The 16,934-nt window shown below is 22.6% G+C and overlaps 3 protein-coding genes across 3 annotated transcripts; all 3 read right to left on the bottom strand. All coding sequences in view use genetic code 6, as the record gives it.

Annotated features, from left to right (window-relative positions):
- Positions 1-1,675: 1,675 nt before the first annotated feature.
- Positions 1,676-5,086, bottom strand: TTHERM_000654157 (transmembrane protein, putative; the record flags this gene model as incomplete). Its single annotated transcript, XM_012797186.1, has 5 exons — positions 1,676-2,645; positions 2,695-3,244; positions 3,314-3,888; positions 3,937-4,763; positions 5,030-5,086. The coding sequence occupies 5 exons, from the start codon at positions 5,084-5,086 to the stop codon at positions 1,676-1,678; spliced, it is 2,979 nt and encodes a 992-aa protein (XP_012652640.1).
- A 2,490-nt stretch (positions 5,087-7,576) lies between these two features.
- On the bottom strand, positions 7,577-9,656 carry TTHERM_00654190 (hypothetical protein; the record flags this gene model as incomplete). Its single annotated transcript, XM_001013971.2, has 8 exons — positions 7,577-7,658; positions 7,776-7,809; positions 7,857-7,940; positions 8,142-8,471; positions 8,531-8,950; positions 9,003-9,164; positions 9,219-9,491; positions 9,566-9,656. The coding sequence occupies 8 exons, from the start codon at positions 9,654-9,656 to the stop codon at positions 7,577-7,579; spliced, it is 1,476 nt and encodes a 491-aa protein (XP_001013971.2).
- A 784-nt stretch (positions 9,657-10,440) lies between these two features.
- On the bottom strand, positions 10,441-16,922 carry TTHERM_00654200 (PAS domain S-box protein, putative; the record flags this gene model as incomplete). Its single annotated transcript, XM_001013972.2, has 5 exons — positions 10,441-11,195; positions 11,250-13,544; positions 13,601-15,491; positions 15,553-16,169; positions 16,451-16,922. The coding sequence occupies 5 exons, from the start codon at positions 16,920-16,922 to the stop codon at positions 10,441-10,443; spliced, it is 6,030 nt and encodes a 2,009-aa protein (XP_001013972.2).
- Positions 16,923-16,934: the final 12 nt, after the last annotated feature.

Here is a 16,934-nt window from a genome sequence, read left to right as displayed (position 1 = left end):
TTCCTTATTATTCATTTATTGTGTATTTAGAAGTTCTTGCTAATTGAACACAAATTTAAGTAAAATATAAACTTATTAAGCATAAAAGTTTGATATTAATATTTTAATAAAGGTAAATAGTAAGTAAGTAAATAAAAATATTTATTTTAAAGTAAGTCACAATTCAGATTTATTTTATTTTACTTCATCACCTATTATTTTTTAACATAATTAAATACAATTTTTTTTACCCTAATAAAATAATTTACATTAAATTTCTTCTTCTTAATTTGTTTAAGAATTTTGTCCAAGTTTAGATTTTTATTTGGCATCTGATTTATTAATGGTTTAAGATTTAAAAAACTAAGAATTTTTTAAAGAAGGAGAATATACTTATTAATAATTTTCTAAATTTTTGATATAAAAATTCTCATCTAAATCATTGATTTATTCAGTATTATATTTGTTATAAAATTTATAGCTTAATTGAGGTGAAATTTAAAAAAAACTTTATAAGTTAGAATTTATTTTTTCTTTTGAATATTCTTAATTATTATTTATCTTAGTTAATTCTGAAGACATTAAAAATTGTGATGATTTTAATTATGGGCTATTAACAATAAAATCATTTTATTATGAACTTATCTATTTAATATTTAAATAAAATTTATTTATGAAATACTATTAATTTCTGAAATAAAATTACTTTTCTCTCTAAATTTAATTTTAAGCTGATTGATCTCTATTTGGATCTTTATTTTTGAATTGGAGAATCAAAAATTTATTACAATTTTTTATTTTCATCTTTATTTTAATTTTTAGTGTTAAATATTTATAATTATATATCTTATTCTTAGATCTATCCTAGTAAAATTGGGATAACTTAACTTTTACTGACTTTCAGTTAACCCGTCCAAAGATTTATAATTTACTTTTTTTTGATTTCTTTTTAAATAGAAACTACCCATTTTATCAATAAATTTAAAGAATTTTGTTTTTTAGAGAAGAAATATCTTTTAAAAAATTAATATTTAAAAAGAAAAAGCTTTATTTTTATAAATTTTTTTTAAATTTATTAAAAATAAGCTCTTGCTAGAGATTAAAAGCACCATAGGATGAAAATAAAATTGATTATAGCAATCAAAAGTATTGAAAATAGCCAAAAGAATAAATCCTCTATGTTCTGATAAGCAATAAAACAGAGATAAATGGAGACCCCTTAAATAAATGTCTGCGTAACATCTATTTTTTAGTAAATCCTTTATTTGTAAGGTTAAAATAGCAAAATAGCTAATCCATAAACCATGACTATTAAAAGAATAAACAATATCTATTAAAATTAAAATTAATTAATTAATTCATACATAAATAATTGAATTAGTTAATAAATAAAGGAATTTAAATAAAGTTTTGAGATTTTAAAAAGGATTTTACTTTATTTTATATTTCATATTTATATATTGCCAAGCAAAGCATAATCATCAGCTTTTAATAAATTTTTATAAATTCCCAAAACCAGAATTTTTCTTTGTACTCATTTGTAATTAAGAAAAATTTTCTTCTCTATAATCTCTTTTGCGATTTGAAGGTTTTAAAATTAGAATAAATAATAAACAAAGGTATTATGAGGCCAAAAGAAAGTATGATTGGAAAAACTAATGATATTTACCAAATTTTATGCTCTTAAGTGTAGCACTCATTTAAGCTATTAAACGAAATGTAACTTATTTTTCCTTTTTGTTTTAATAATTTTAAAAAACTTATTAAAATCTCTTATTTAATAAATTTTACCTATCTAACGGCAGGTTACTAAACTTATTGATCTATTGAATATACTTGGCTGAAAATAAATGAAGCAATATAAAAAAGATGTGTACAAATAAATTGGTCTCCTATAAGGGTCTTTTCTATAAATTATACCACCTGATACTAAAAATATAATAATTAATATTATGGGTAAAGCTACAGATGCTATTAGCTGCAAGTATATCATGTTCAAACCAGTTTTTAAGTATAATTAATAGAAAAAACATTAAAAAGAATAAAGTATTTGAGTTGTAGGATTTGCTATGATATCAACTGAAACAACAAACATGTTAGGTATTTTTAACTAAAAAGTTGTTAAAACTACAATAATTTAGAAGTAGTTTAGTACTTATTTCAAGAGTACTGATGTATCCATTAACTGTTTATTAGATTTTTATACATTATTATTTACACTTATTCCTTAAACTAGCTTATTTAACACACTATCAGCGCTTATTTTGGCAAAAAGTATCTTTTTATATAAAAAAATTTATTTCTATAATTTTTTTTTTAGGTTAGTTGTTACATAAAAAGTCATTAATGACAGAATTTTAAGTGAATTTATAAATGGACTTCCACAATAATCACAATCATAATCGCTTATATTAGAATAGTTATTTTTTAGATCACAATTTTCACATAGTGGGCCTATATGAGATTTAGAGCATGTATTGTTTCCTTTACCTCCTAAACAATTTTATGGGGCATTAACACATTCAATTACTTCATCTGTTTAATCATTCATTCTCCAAAAGCCTTCACTAATATTCAAGATATCTCCTCCTTCACATTCTGCGAAATCAATGCATTTTTGGCATTGTATTTCTGTATTTTTTAGACTAGGATAAGCCAACGAATATCTTAAATTTTTTTATAAATAAGTAAAAGAAAATTTTATATTAATTTTACGTTCCTTCCTTGCATTTTTGGCATTCGTAATATGTTTTTGATTGGTTTTATGTTTAATCAATAAATTTACCGTAAACTTCTCCCCTTTAGCAAGGCCTTAATTGAATCTATAAAATAATTTTGTAAGCATTATTTATTTTTTATTGAATACCGTTTATGGTTAAATTTAAAAAAACAGATGTTCCAGGTTATCCTATTACTATTAGGTTACTTAAGTTATATAAATTATTAAATTGAAAAGATTTTTAGGAGCTTACTAATGCAAACGAGATATTATTCATATTCTCTGCTTTATTAACATTTAATTATAGGTCCAATTATTATGCTTATGCAAGTTGTAAATATTAATTGTTGATTATACTACCACTTTCGTCTATCATTTAAAATATTATATTAGGCAATTTTTATCCACTAACTTAATTTTTTATCTTATAAACCTTTTCACCTGTGTTCAACCAATAAAAGCTATAATTAAACATATGTTAGCTTAATTATAAATTTAAGGATAATTCTTTTGGTTATGAAAAGTAGTCCTTTCCAAATGGGCTCTCTAAATTTATTGAATAAATAGTCAAATAAATTTATCTATCTTAAAAGATTTTTAAATATTTATTTTTACCTGCTGTATTTTAGGAAACTTCAGTTTAAAGATTTACATAAGGTTTTTTGCCAATATAGTAGATACCACCACCAAATTAACTGACTTAATTTTGTATGAGAATTGAATTATTAAGATATGCTAGATATTAATTTCTTAAAGGTAACTTTTAAAACTCAAAATGTAGTCCTCCTCCTAATTCAGCAAAATTTTAAGAAATTGAGCTATTTAATATTGCTAACTAAAATAAGTTTTGATCATAAATAAATGATATTCCTCCTCCATTACCTTTTTATGCCCTATTATTCATAATAACAGAATTATAAATTGTTAAATTTTGATTCAGTCCTAATATACTTAGGGCACCACCATTTCCGTAACAAAAATTTTAAATAAAATTGCAACTACTTATGCTACCTCCAGAATTTTCTAATAGCATAGCACCACCTATGCAAGATTCATGAGTGCAGGTTGTGTTATAAATTAATAATTTTTATAGATTGATTTAAGACTAACTTATTATTATAGCGCTAAATTTAGTAGATATTTAAAGATTAATATTTGTTTGCATCAGCCTTTATCCGTTCTATTAAAACCTTTTTTAGTATAAATATAAATATCAAAAAGTCATGAAATAAAATTACATTAAATTCTTTATGTTTGATTCAGATATTTCGAGTGATGATTAAATTAGTTGAATAAAACCTGATTATAGAAATTAGCATGAGTTAATTTCAGTTTTTTTAATAGTAACATTGCTATTAGTTACTGCATTTAAAAATACAGGATTTAATTGGGTAATATAATATCTACCTTAGATTGCGCTATGATCATAAATATTTATTTTTTCAGCAGTAAAATAGCTTTAAGATAGATAAATGTATTCCCCTAAAAAAGAAAGTTAGTTCAAGCTTTACAAAATAATATAATTTATACTTGAGAGATTATTAGGGTTATTAGTTAGTGATGTATGATTATAAAGGTTTATGTTCGCATTTTATGAAAATATATAACCTCCTTACTAAGCATATACGTGAGAAGAGGTACAACCTTAAAATGTTATTTACGGATAAACCAGATAAAAATATTAAATTTCTAAAGAATTCATAGGGTAAGCTACATAAACACATCCTCCATATTGCGATAGTATATTATTAAATGTACAATTGTTAAAATTCATTTATGTTTAATTTAGAGCTTATCTAATATAAACAGCAGCACCATTTTTAAGAGCAATCAGATTTTAAAATAGACAATTTATGAAAGTGAAATTAGCATTTTTAGTATTTGGATTGATAGACATAGCTGCACCATTTTCAGCTAAGCTATTTATGAAATTAGTCTCTATAACAGCCAAATAATTCGTGAAGATCTATAAAAAACCACCCTAAAAGCTATTCTGGTTATAATTATTTCCTTTAAAACTTGATGAGTTAAGCTTTATCTGTTTAGCTTATATATAAACCGCCGGCTAAATTAAAAAAAATAAATTATTTTTACATTTATTTATTTAAAATTTACTGATGAAGAGTAATTTATAAAATCTGAGAAAAGAGAATATAATATTTCAAGTTAAGAAAAAGGAGCTTGAATAAGTAGGCAGGAGCTTTATATATTAAATACAGTTTAGGGTCCAGACAAATAAATCTAGTTAAAAGTTGTATTGGATACTTAAATATTAAAATTTTAAGGAGTGGATATATAAACAGAAGATGTTTATTTATATTGACTGTTCACCTAAATATTAATATTAGTAAAATCATTGTCTGATAAAATTATTTATCCTTCTTACATTATAGACCCTTTTGAGATTTAATTCGTTTATATTATAATGACAAAATTATCTTAAATATTTTTGTTGAGGAATAAACTGTTTTGTAATTTCAAATTTAGATTTTAAAAATTTTCTATATCCAAGCAACTACTATCAAATCTTTGATTATCAGAAATCATATTTTTACAGGTGTATTAATCAATATTAATATTTTTTGCTTTATTTGAATATAAAAATGATATTTAACTGTCAATATCCTAAATCAGTGATATATTAATCACTTGCATTTAATTCAAAGAGATCTAGAAAAAATAATTTTTATACTATTAATCTTAGCTTTAGGTTTAATTACATTAATTGTTATTATATTAAGTCAAATTGCATAAATAAACAGAAGAATTTAAGAATTTTGATTAAGAGAGCTAGAAGTTAGAAAAGTTCTAAGAAATGTAGTTCATCTAATTCAAATCTAAAAATAAACCATAAATTTTAGAAAAAGTAATTAAAAACACGTTTTTAGTTATATTTACTAAGCTAGCATTAAAATTTAATGAACCAAACAGTGAATTTATTCCTAATTAAAATTAAATATTTTTTATTTTAAAAAAAGATTCTTTAAATAAATAATTTAGAAAAATTATTATATAAAAAAAATAATTAATCTTAAAGAAATATTTGTCAAATTACCTATTAATGAGGAGTCTTATAATATGTTTGAATCGAATAACATATTTTATAAAGATATATTTTAAGCTGTTATAAAATATTGACTAGTGTATTGCTTGTTATTTTAAATTTCGATATAGTTACTTTGAAAGGAAAAATTTAACATTTTTAAGGATAAAAGATTTGAAGAGTAGATGAAATTAGTATTCTTAAAATTATTTCCTGACATACTAGAATTTTATATCTAAATTTAATATAATTTTGCTTAAACATATATTAAGGGTTGTAAACTGTAAAAGGTTTATTTTGAGATATCTAAATTTATGATGCTCAATGATAGAGGTTGTTAATGCTCAACTTAGGGAACTAATATATACTGGCAAGATTAATACTGATTATTTATAGAATTTTGAGTAAATGTTAAATTATCAATAACAAAGTATTATGATTTAATTATTATGAAAGGTGCACTTTTGTTTAATTTCCAATTAAGATTTTTTAAGCACACAGTTTTGTAATATTATTAAATAAAGGTATCTTAGCTCTCAATATTTGCTTTATCGTTTGTATTTAAAACGTTTTAAATTTTAGAATCAACAGAGGCTATCTTTAGATTAATACTATTTGAGGCTAAAAAATTTGTAAAAAACATTATTTAAGTTAAATTTATATATCTGTTTTTCCAATTTAAGGTGCTTAACATTTCAATAAAAATATTATAGTTAATATTTGTAGTAAATAAAATAGATGCTAGTTATAATAAATTTCCCATTTAAATATCTAGTAATTCAGCTCTTTATAGATATGAATTAGTTTTAAATATGCTTGATAAAGTGCTATTAATATTCTAATTTATATAACTTGTGTATTAACATGTTTGGTTTATACAGCTTTGAGTTAGGCAATACTTTAAATCTATTCTATATATTAAAAAATAGTAAATTTATCATTAAAATAATAAATTAAATTTAAAACTAATTTACATTTTAATATTTGAATAAGGATCTAGTACTATAAGTTATTGATTTTATTGGAAATAGGTATAAATATTAGAATTTTAGGATTAAATAACAACACCATTTATACTCATTAAAAGATTTAAACTCCAATCAGTCTAAGAAAAATAATAATTTCTAATTTCATTCCCGAAATTTAGAATTAAAACAGAAGCATCTAAAATATATTAAACTTGATATATTAATGGTAAGTTATTACCTAAGTTTAATGTTTATTAAGGATTTATTAAAGTTAATAATTGCATATTTAAGTTTTAATCCCAAGTTTTATTGTATTAAATAATTGAAGTAGTGATCACATTGATTTTATCTGAAATTTAGTTATTAAATTATAATACCAAATTGTTTGTTTATTTCATATAATTAATTGAAGCTAATTTAGAGATAGCTATTGATTAATTACTATCAAATTATTTTATTAAATCTTATAATTGATTCAATTAATAAGTTTGTAGATAAATTTGAATTTAATTATTTTGATCTATGAAGGGTTTTATGAATATTACTTATGTTTCGAATAGAATATTAATGTTATATTCATTATCAATACTTGAACTAAGTAAGCCTTAAATGGGATTTATAGATTATATCAAAGGATTTTAAGATATAAAAACAATTTTATTTTACAATATATTAATTGCTACAAACTGTAATGAAGTTTGGTTAACTATTGATACAGTTTAATTATTTGTTGTATTATTATATTTACAATTATCTGTAAAAGCAAAATAATTTGTTTCTAAAATTAATAAGGCATAACTTTAATTATTTTTTTGGTAATTGTAAATATATAAAATCTGATTAACTGTTAAATTAAATTTACTAAGATCAATATCTCCTTTGCTAATTTAAGTTTTGTTCATAAACTGATACTTAAATTGATTTATAGAATACATAACTGAATTCTAAGCTGTAGATTTTGTGCAATTATTTAAATATTTTGAAGTATAAACTAAAGGATTTATTTAATAAATTGTAAATATCATCTAGCTGTCAAATAAATAATTTTATATGTTACTAGAATTACTAAACTATAACTGTTTCTAAGCTACTGAATTATTCTATATGTTAATATTTTAATAGTTAAAAACTGTGACATTTTATGTACTTAATTAATTATTTTTGTTGCTAATAACACTAAGAATTCCGTTTGAACTATCAAAAAAAGAGCTATTAACTAAAGACTTCATTCCTATATATTTAATATAAATTGTAATAATTCTAAATTAATTTTATTTCAAGATAATATATTGGTTAAAATAGTAAAATTAATGAGATTTTGTAAAAAATGATAGTTTTTGAATAATTAAAAGAAATGAATGAATTAGTGTTTTATTTGAAAAATGTAATTATTTTTAAATAAATTATTAAAAATAAAATTTTTATTGCTAACCTAAATATTTTTGTGTGAAATTTAGATTGACATTAGATATAGCCTACAATTTAGTAGAATTAGAAGATAAATAATTCTAGAAATTAAACTTAGAAACAGATCCACTTCCAAACCCAAGCAGCAAATATTATGATTAATATATATCAGTGTATTCGATTGATGTTATATTATCATCAAACACAATTTAAATTGGTGAATTCAAAAGTTAAAATTTACTTGATATTAAATCCTAAGTTTTCTATATTATTAAAGTTTTATTATTTGTAGCAAAAGTGGTATAGTAGCTATTACCAAACCAAAAATTATATATCAAAGAAATTGTGTTATTTCCTATTTTTATATAAAATATTTTAAAAGCACTTAATTTTTTTGTTAAAATTGAATTTTACCCATTTATATAGAAGCAATTATTTATTTCAACATTTTGTCTGTTTAAAAATAGTTTTTGCTTTTATCTAGTTATAAATTTTGGAGATCATAAAACACTAAACAATTTGTATAAGTGTTATTAACAGGTCTTTTTATAGAAGCACCATATTAAACTGCTAAGATAGAAGATCCAGACAAATGATTAAAAGAAATTATAATATAATCGCTCTAATATGCAATCCACATATTATTCTGTGTAGCTTGCACAATATTTATGTTTGGTATAAAAGTTGCAAAAACAAAATTATTTTGCGATATTCCTACTAGTATATTGACAGGTTATGCAAATCCACTCATACCTGTCACATTTTGAGCGATAACAAAATTCTGAGCTTGATTTAATTATGCATTTGGCACATTTGTGTTAACTCCATTTGTAACTAATATAAAATAAATTCTAAATATTTTTAAAATTGCTAATTTTAATTCTACCTTCATAAAAAAGACTTAAAGTTTGATTTTATATATAATATAGTTATGTTAATCCTTAATCTAAATTAACCTATATAAATATCATGTATTATTGAATTTAAGAAGAGTTTAAATTCATTTAAGTAATCCACTAAGTCTTCACAAAAAATTGTGACTATGCTACTATTTTTTAATATCATATTGAATGCTTTTTGCTTTATAATAATAAAACTTTACCTAGTTGTTAATTTTATATTGAATGTGCAATCATGTTATTTTAAAATATATTAAAGTAGAATAATTCTGAGCGAGTAATAGCTAAAACATCACCATCAGAAGAAGAAGTTACAGAAATAATACCACTATTATCAAAAAAATAAATTCCATCATACTTATAAATTAAATCACCAGTTCTTATATCGTTTAATCTTAACCCATTTGAATCATCAGCAGAAATATAGGTTGCAGTAGAATTAATATAATTCAGGCATGTGACTTTTGAAAAATGTCCTATTTTTTTAATTTAAATTGACACTTAAATAATAATTATTTGCTAATAATACTACCTTATATATTTCTTATACTTGGACAGTCAATTTGACTTTCCTCAAATTCTTATAATTTGATAAGCGAGATCAAATTCAATGAAATTAATAGTATGTTAATAATACTCATTTACTTATATTTTAATTTATTGTAATTAATGACAATTTTTTTCTTATTAATTTCAATTAATTCTTCAAAAAGTAATAGAAACACATATGATAATATATTTTATGAAAAATTTAAAACATTAATTTTAGTTAAAAGTAATTTCTTTTGCTAATAACATATAAAATATAAAAAAATTTTATTTTAATAAATAAATATTTTATTTTCTTTCTAATATCTCAATTTTTAATAAAAAAAACAAACCAACCATTTTAAATAATAGAAGTATAGAAGTTTGTTTGTTCTTTTTAAAGTTATTAATTAATTAAATTATATAATTTTATGTAATAAAATTTGGTATATTATATTATGGGATTCAAAATACATGTCCCCCACCATTTATTTTCAAAACAATGAAGTTCTTGTCTATATAACTCATTTTAAGAGGAGGGGGACATGTATTTTGAAACGATCAATATATTGATGAAATGATGGTTTTTCAAGAATATTAAAATATATTAATTTTAAAAATTTTTTATTGAAATTATGTATATTATCTATTTTGGTAACTAAAAGTAATAATGAAGTTAAAGAATAATCTCTTAAAAGACAATAAATATTATTTTTATATAAATATATATAGGAATTCAATAAAAATTGTAACATATAAAAAAAGAATTATTGTATAAATTTTTAATTCATTAATATTGATTATGATTTAAGTTTTTTTTTAGAAATTTTAAACTTTTAACTTTTAGAAATTTATTATTTTAATATTATATATTTTAAATATAATGCTCTTAAAGCTTCATTTGGTTAAGTAAGAAATAATGTAGGGATTGTCAATAATAAAATCTATTTGTATTATAGAAAGTAATTATTTTATTTCAATCATTTCATTATAAACGTATTTCAAGAAAGTATGCCATCCTATAGAGAAAAAAACCAATAATAAGATAATTTAAAAGCACAATAATATTATCTATATCTATAATATATTTTGCAAATTTTCGCTCATAGTTGAGAGTAAAAAATCTTTAATAACTATTAGAGTCTTGTCTAAATTTCCTTACAATAAATCAAATTACTTGATATTTACAGTTTTTTACCATTAAATTACTTGATTTTAGATAACAGAAGTATTATTTTACAGCAAAATATTATGTAAATCTGCAAAAAGTTAAAAAAGGTTTTTCATTCCTATTTAAAAGCCTTTTGTTAATATTCCTTACATGACTGTAGAGCAAGTAGATAGATCAATAAGATTGTTTTAATTTACATATTATGGATACTTTCTTATGGCCTCACATAAATTTCCATTTACAAGCTCATAAAAAAAATTATCATACAAAGCTTATTACGATTTCTTTTAGTTTAAGCTATCATTAATTACTTGAGTAACATTTAAAAGAGATTAAGAGTTAGAAGCAGATAAAGTTTTTAATCTAGAAGCATAATATGGAGGATTATATACTAACCTTTAAGGAACTAAAATATAAACAAGATATTTTAAACTAACTGCCATGTTACTTCCCATTTGTGCTCTTAAATTATAGAGTCCACCTATTTTTTATGTAAAAAATGCTTACTAAAAAAAATATTTTTTTAATTATTTACTTAATAATTTGATGTTGGTCTGTACCTCTGAATTAAATTAATCGATTAAAATATAATTCACAATAGGTTATATTATTATTAAAACAAAGGCTAATATGCATATAAAGAAAAGTCCTATTTTAAATTTAGGTAAGGAGCTTGTGGATGAAATATTTTTTCTTTTTCTCTGTAAGAAATCTTTATTATTAATTAAGGCCATCTTAGATTTAGATAACTTAGCTCCCTCGTTTTAGAAATCTATTGCCAATTAAATGGAACGACTCATACCTCCTAAAGATTAAGAAGGAATAGTTGCGAAAAGTTTAAGTACGCTTTGATTTTTATACTAAACAAAGTAATATAAAGGAAAAAGAGCTGAGATCAGCGTGAACGAAACTATCAAAATTAAGCTCATTAAAGTTTATTGCTAACTTTCTACTTAGTTTAATACATTTTATGAATGGAGGGTAATTTCATTTTAAATATATGACATATTTGTACTAAAATTTATGAAGTTATCAATATTTTCTTTTTAATAGAATATTTATTCGTTGTTATCAAAATCTTAGTTCACAAATAAGTAACTGTTGGCTATAAAGTTTATTAGAAAGTGCTGAACTGTTAAATTGAAGGATATTTTTTGAGAAGGAATGTTTTTAAGATTTTGGCTGGGAGGAATAACAGAGTCATCAAAATTAAAAACAAAATTCATAATGTTTGTGTTGATGTATTAAAAGTATGGCTTATTTGATATATCTTGTCTGTAGTATCTTTTCAATAGATTGAATTCTTCTTTTTGGCCTACTATTCCTCTATTCCTCACTTCTGCAATATAAGTTTTGTTGTACAAAGAAGAGTCTTGGAATCCATTAAACTCAATCAAATCAGCCATAGCTCCAAAAGCAATAGTATTAGTAAGTGATACTCTCATTGTATTAGCCCAAGGAATTAGTTAAATATCTTCTTTACTTGAGTTGAGCATAGATTGAATTTGCAAAAACTCATAAAAAGTAATAATTGCTATAGTGATAATAGCTAAGTATCCAAAAATATTTAAAAGAATAATTGATATATCCTTTTTATTTGACTTTATTAATCTTTATATATTTTTCTTTTGTTCATGGTTATGACTTTAGCTAGTCTTCACTGAGCTTACATCCAGAATACGAGACCTTTATTCTAATTCTTGCTTTATTTTTTCTTCTTCTTATTATGCTGAATTAGAGAAAAAATCAGACGAGTATCCATCCTTATCTCTTCTCGCACCATAGAAATGAATATCTTCCTCCTCCAGCTATATCTTTTTACCAGTTAATTTGACATGATCTTACCTTTAATTTTAAGGTTATGTTTTGTAGTAAGAAGTTAAAAATTAAATCTGTTTGCTATTCAGAGATTGTTTTCCTGTCTAATTTATTGCTTAGTTTACTTCTTGATGATGCGTATGTGGAAAATCCATTGATATATTCGAAAAGGTATTGTTTACTTATGTATCTTAAATTATTTTCCCTCTTGTATTATGCATTTTACTTGATCTATCCTTTATTAGATCATAAATACCTTTCTACTTTGGAGATATAATATTTTAATCAGTTTCATATTTAGCTTATAGCTATAAATCAGATTACGTTTATTTAGTATAATTATAATGATTATTTTCTTCTGTTTCATGATTTTAATTTTTTTTTGCAGTTGATGGTAAATCTTTGAATGTGTCAGTTACAAGTATATCTTACTTACTATTTTAATTCAAATTGCTAATAGATTTACCTACTTAAGTACTGATATTTTCATCTCCTTATTTGTATTAAAGAGCTTGCATAATTGAATTAAGCTCGGGGTAAGCCCCTCCTTATTCTGAAAATTGTTTAGCTAAATAAGATTTGTCATTTTTATTAAACTACTGTTACCTGTAAGATATTTACAAGTAATCTTCTTCCCCATGTCTAGCTGTATTTATATTGCCTATAGAACCCATTAGAAGAGAAGAAGATTAGTTAATCATCATGCTATTGTGATTCATATTCATTTAAGAATTTTATTCATATTCTTTTTTAGTTTGCACAGCTTTCATCATTTAGAGATCTGATTGAATTTATGGAGCAAAATTATTATCATAAATATCATCTTCATTTGAATTTTTCTTTAAATTGATAAAATTTTCAACAATTTCATTTTTTTAGTTAATATATTCTTTTTTTTCTGGAATAAAACCCAATTAATTGTACTGTTATAGGTCTTGCCTATTTTAAAATTTTTAATTTTATTCATCATCATAGCTTTATCTATTATTATCATCCATCTGCATACTAAAATCTATAAAATATATATTAAAAATTATCTTAAAAAATGAAATAATTTTAATAACTTACTTTTAAAATCATCATAGGAATTTATATTTGAATTTAAGAATAAGAGTTACTCAGCTTTCTGCAGCATTTCTAATTCCTTTGAGATATCAAAGTTAATGTTAAGCAAAGCAGAAAATTGGTTTTTGAGTAAGTAAAGGTTTTCTCTTTGAGCTTCTACACTAAGAATGCGTCTTATCTGTTAAATTTCAACTATGTTGTATGACACGAATGAGTTTTTAAAATGATAAAATTTCATTTTAACTGTAAACATATCATACTAATCCAAATTGTACTATTATAATTCCTTTTAAAGATTTTAGTATTCTAATTTTTAATAAAGTAAAGATTGTTAAGGTTATATTTTTTTTGCAAACTAAGTTTGGCTCATTATATTTTATTATGAATCTGCTTTAGGCATAAAAGCAACTGTTTTAACTAAATCTTTGTGGACTTCTTCTTGTTTATTATTTCCTTAAACCCAAAGCTTCTCAAAATAGTGAAGCAGAGGTATTATACGATTTAAGCAAATATTCTATAATTCACTTTTCTGTAAATATTTAGAAAATAACCTATCAAAAATATTTTAAGTTGCTAACTAAATTTGAAAGTTTCTTGTATTAGTCATGATATAATAGTAATCTGTTTAAATATTTTTAATATGACTCGTTATTCCACAGTCAGACTAACCAATACAATCTATTTTAAACTGCAATGATATTGGTACTCCCCAACCACTACTATTTCTTGCCATAAGTAAAGAAAAGTAATTATTAGGTTCAATTATCTTTTTTTAAATATTTTGCTAATTATTTTAAACAAGTTTCATCAACTTAGACTTTGTGTCATCATACTCTGACTAATAAGTGCTTTCTAATTTTTTATTTTCTACTTAAGTTTTTCTCAAAGACTGCTAAAATTCAGATTAGCTTGAATTTTATAAATACTACTAAATCATTTTATCATGATACTTAGCTATTAGTGAGGGAATAATAACATTGATACTTTTTCCTACAATATCTTTGATCTATATTCCAAATATATTTTCAAATTTATTTTAAACTCTCTTTACTATACCTAGATTGCTTTAAATCAAAGAAATAAAAACTACACAATTATCCTTGTCAAAAATAGTATGATCCACATTTTGCAAAGCTTATAAATTTGCTCTTCCACGATTTGATTTCCTAAAAAGCCTTCTCTTTTTTTCTCCAAAACCAAGATGAAGAGCAAAGCCTTCCATATAGTACTATACTTTATGGCTATTGTAGTGAATATTTCCTAAATTTTATAAATCTTTTTGCAATTATTCAGTCTTTTATTTTAATTTAATAGCATTTTTTTTAAACTCAATAAGATCGATATGATCTTCACTTAATATTTTTATTACTTTAATCTTCATTGCAAGCGATTCATAATACATTCTTTCTACTCTATTTAATTCTTCATCAAATAGTATACCTATAAAATAATTTACATTTTCAATACTATGATTTCCTAATTTGTTTTATTCTTATTTCAATAAACTTTCTTCATTTTATGCATTACCCAAATAGCCTGCAGAATTAAGAGTGCTCTTTTTATTTGTTTATCTAAAAGAATAGTTTATTCCTGAAAATTCAAATTTTTACTTAGCCATTAAAAATATCTCATTTAAAAATGCAGTCTCTCTTATTGATAGTCGTAAAAGCTAATTAAGTCTAATAATCTCAACATATCCCAAAACTTTTGATTGCTCCACTTCAATTAAGAAGTAAAAGTAAGTAAAGTAAAAAGTACTTTTACCAAAGCGACTAGCTTTTAAAGAATTGGAATTGATAACTCTAAGATACTAATTCCTAATAAATTGCTTGAGAAATTCTTTCCTCTCTTTTCCATCTAAAAAGTTTTGCTCAAACTGTTCTTAAGTCGAAGCCTAATTTGATAAAAAAATTGTTGGTTGATAATTTTGATTAATTAAAATAAAAAAATCCTACTTAGTAATTACAAAAAATGCAATCTGTATTATCATTACAATTAATTTTATGATCGCTGCTTAATTTTTCTAAGATAATTGAATTTTTATTAATCCTAAAATCTTCAAAAGCAATTCCAATCTACTGATATAAAAGTCTTAAGAAGAAATCTAATTCTTAAATTTTTTTAGACGATTTTGCTAATTTATCTCCAAAAAAGTATTGGTTCTAATATTTACTGTGCAGATCCTCGTTTTGTTAAGTTAGAATCTTAGAAATTTTATTTGATATAGGAATCAAAGCTAAAATTAGTATTGAGAGAGGAAATTATTAATCAACGGCAATACTAATTAGCAGAAGCGCTAATAGAAGAGTATGGTAGGTTGAAAAAAAAAGATAGTAAAATCTGGAAAATGAATTATTATAAAATGAATTAGTGTAACTATCTATAAATGTGTAAATTGCTAATGATAAACTAAATAGACACCTAAGAGGAGGGTCTGAAACAAATTAATTTAGTATTATTAACATTGTTTCTAAGAATTGTAAGACAAAATCCCAAATAAAAGGATTCTTTTTTCCTAAGAAGTCTTTGGCTACAAATGAAAAGTCTAAGTCATGTATCCTGATACAAAAACCTTTAGATTAATGAAATTAATTTGATTTACTTAACTAATTTAATTTAATTCTTCAAGGAATAAATAAATTCCTATTTCCTGAAATTAATTGATGTAATAAAAAAATTGGTTATAGATTTCATAATTTAATTAATTTTTTCGCTCTTTTCTAACCGCAATTTTAAAAAGTAAAGCTACACACATATTTGAAGATTATGCTAATCAACTTTACAATATTTTTGCAAAAACAATCTTAAAACTTTAAAAATGAAAACTGTTCAAAAATATGGATTGTTTGTTACTTATAATTATTGAGAGAGTTAAGTTGATTGGTGCTACAGGATTTCCTTACATTTTAACAGAAGCTACACTTATCAAAGGAATATATAGTACATAATTATATGTTTAAGCAAAAAAGCTTAGCAGTAGCTAGAATGTATTATTAGAGGAGTCTGAGGAATATTAAGTAACTCGAGCTAAAAAAATTAATATAAGGGTTGAATTAATACCAATTCCTATCCAATTAAATACATTTTAATAGTCTTCCATTTATTTTAATATATTCATATAGCCTAATTTACTTAAATTATAGTCAATGAAAGTAAGTTTATCTAAGGTCTCATTCTTCAAAACTGGTAATATAAACCAAAATAATCTTATTAAAAGGTAAAAGAAACTTATTAGCTTAAGGCGCTTAAATGCGTGGATATCTATGCAAATCTACTTCTCATAATATATCTTAAAGTTGTAATACAATCTCTTTATTATATTCATTTTTATTTTCCT

This window comes from Tetrahymena thermophila (genome assembly GCF_000189635.1).
Source record: "Tetrahymena thermophila SB210 genomic scaffold scf_8254667, whole genome shotgun sequence".
In the NCBI taxonomy this organism is placed as follows: domain Eukaryota; phylum Ciliophora; class Oligohymenophorea; order Hymenostomatida; family Tetrahymenidae; genus Tetrahymena; species Tetrahymena thermophila.
Note: the sequence above shows the minus strand (reverse complement) of the source record. Positions and strands in the feature narration are given on the sequence as shown.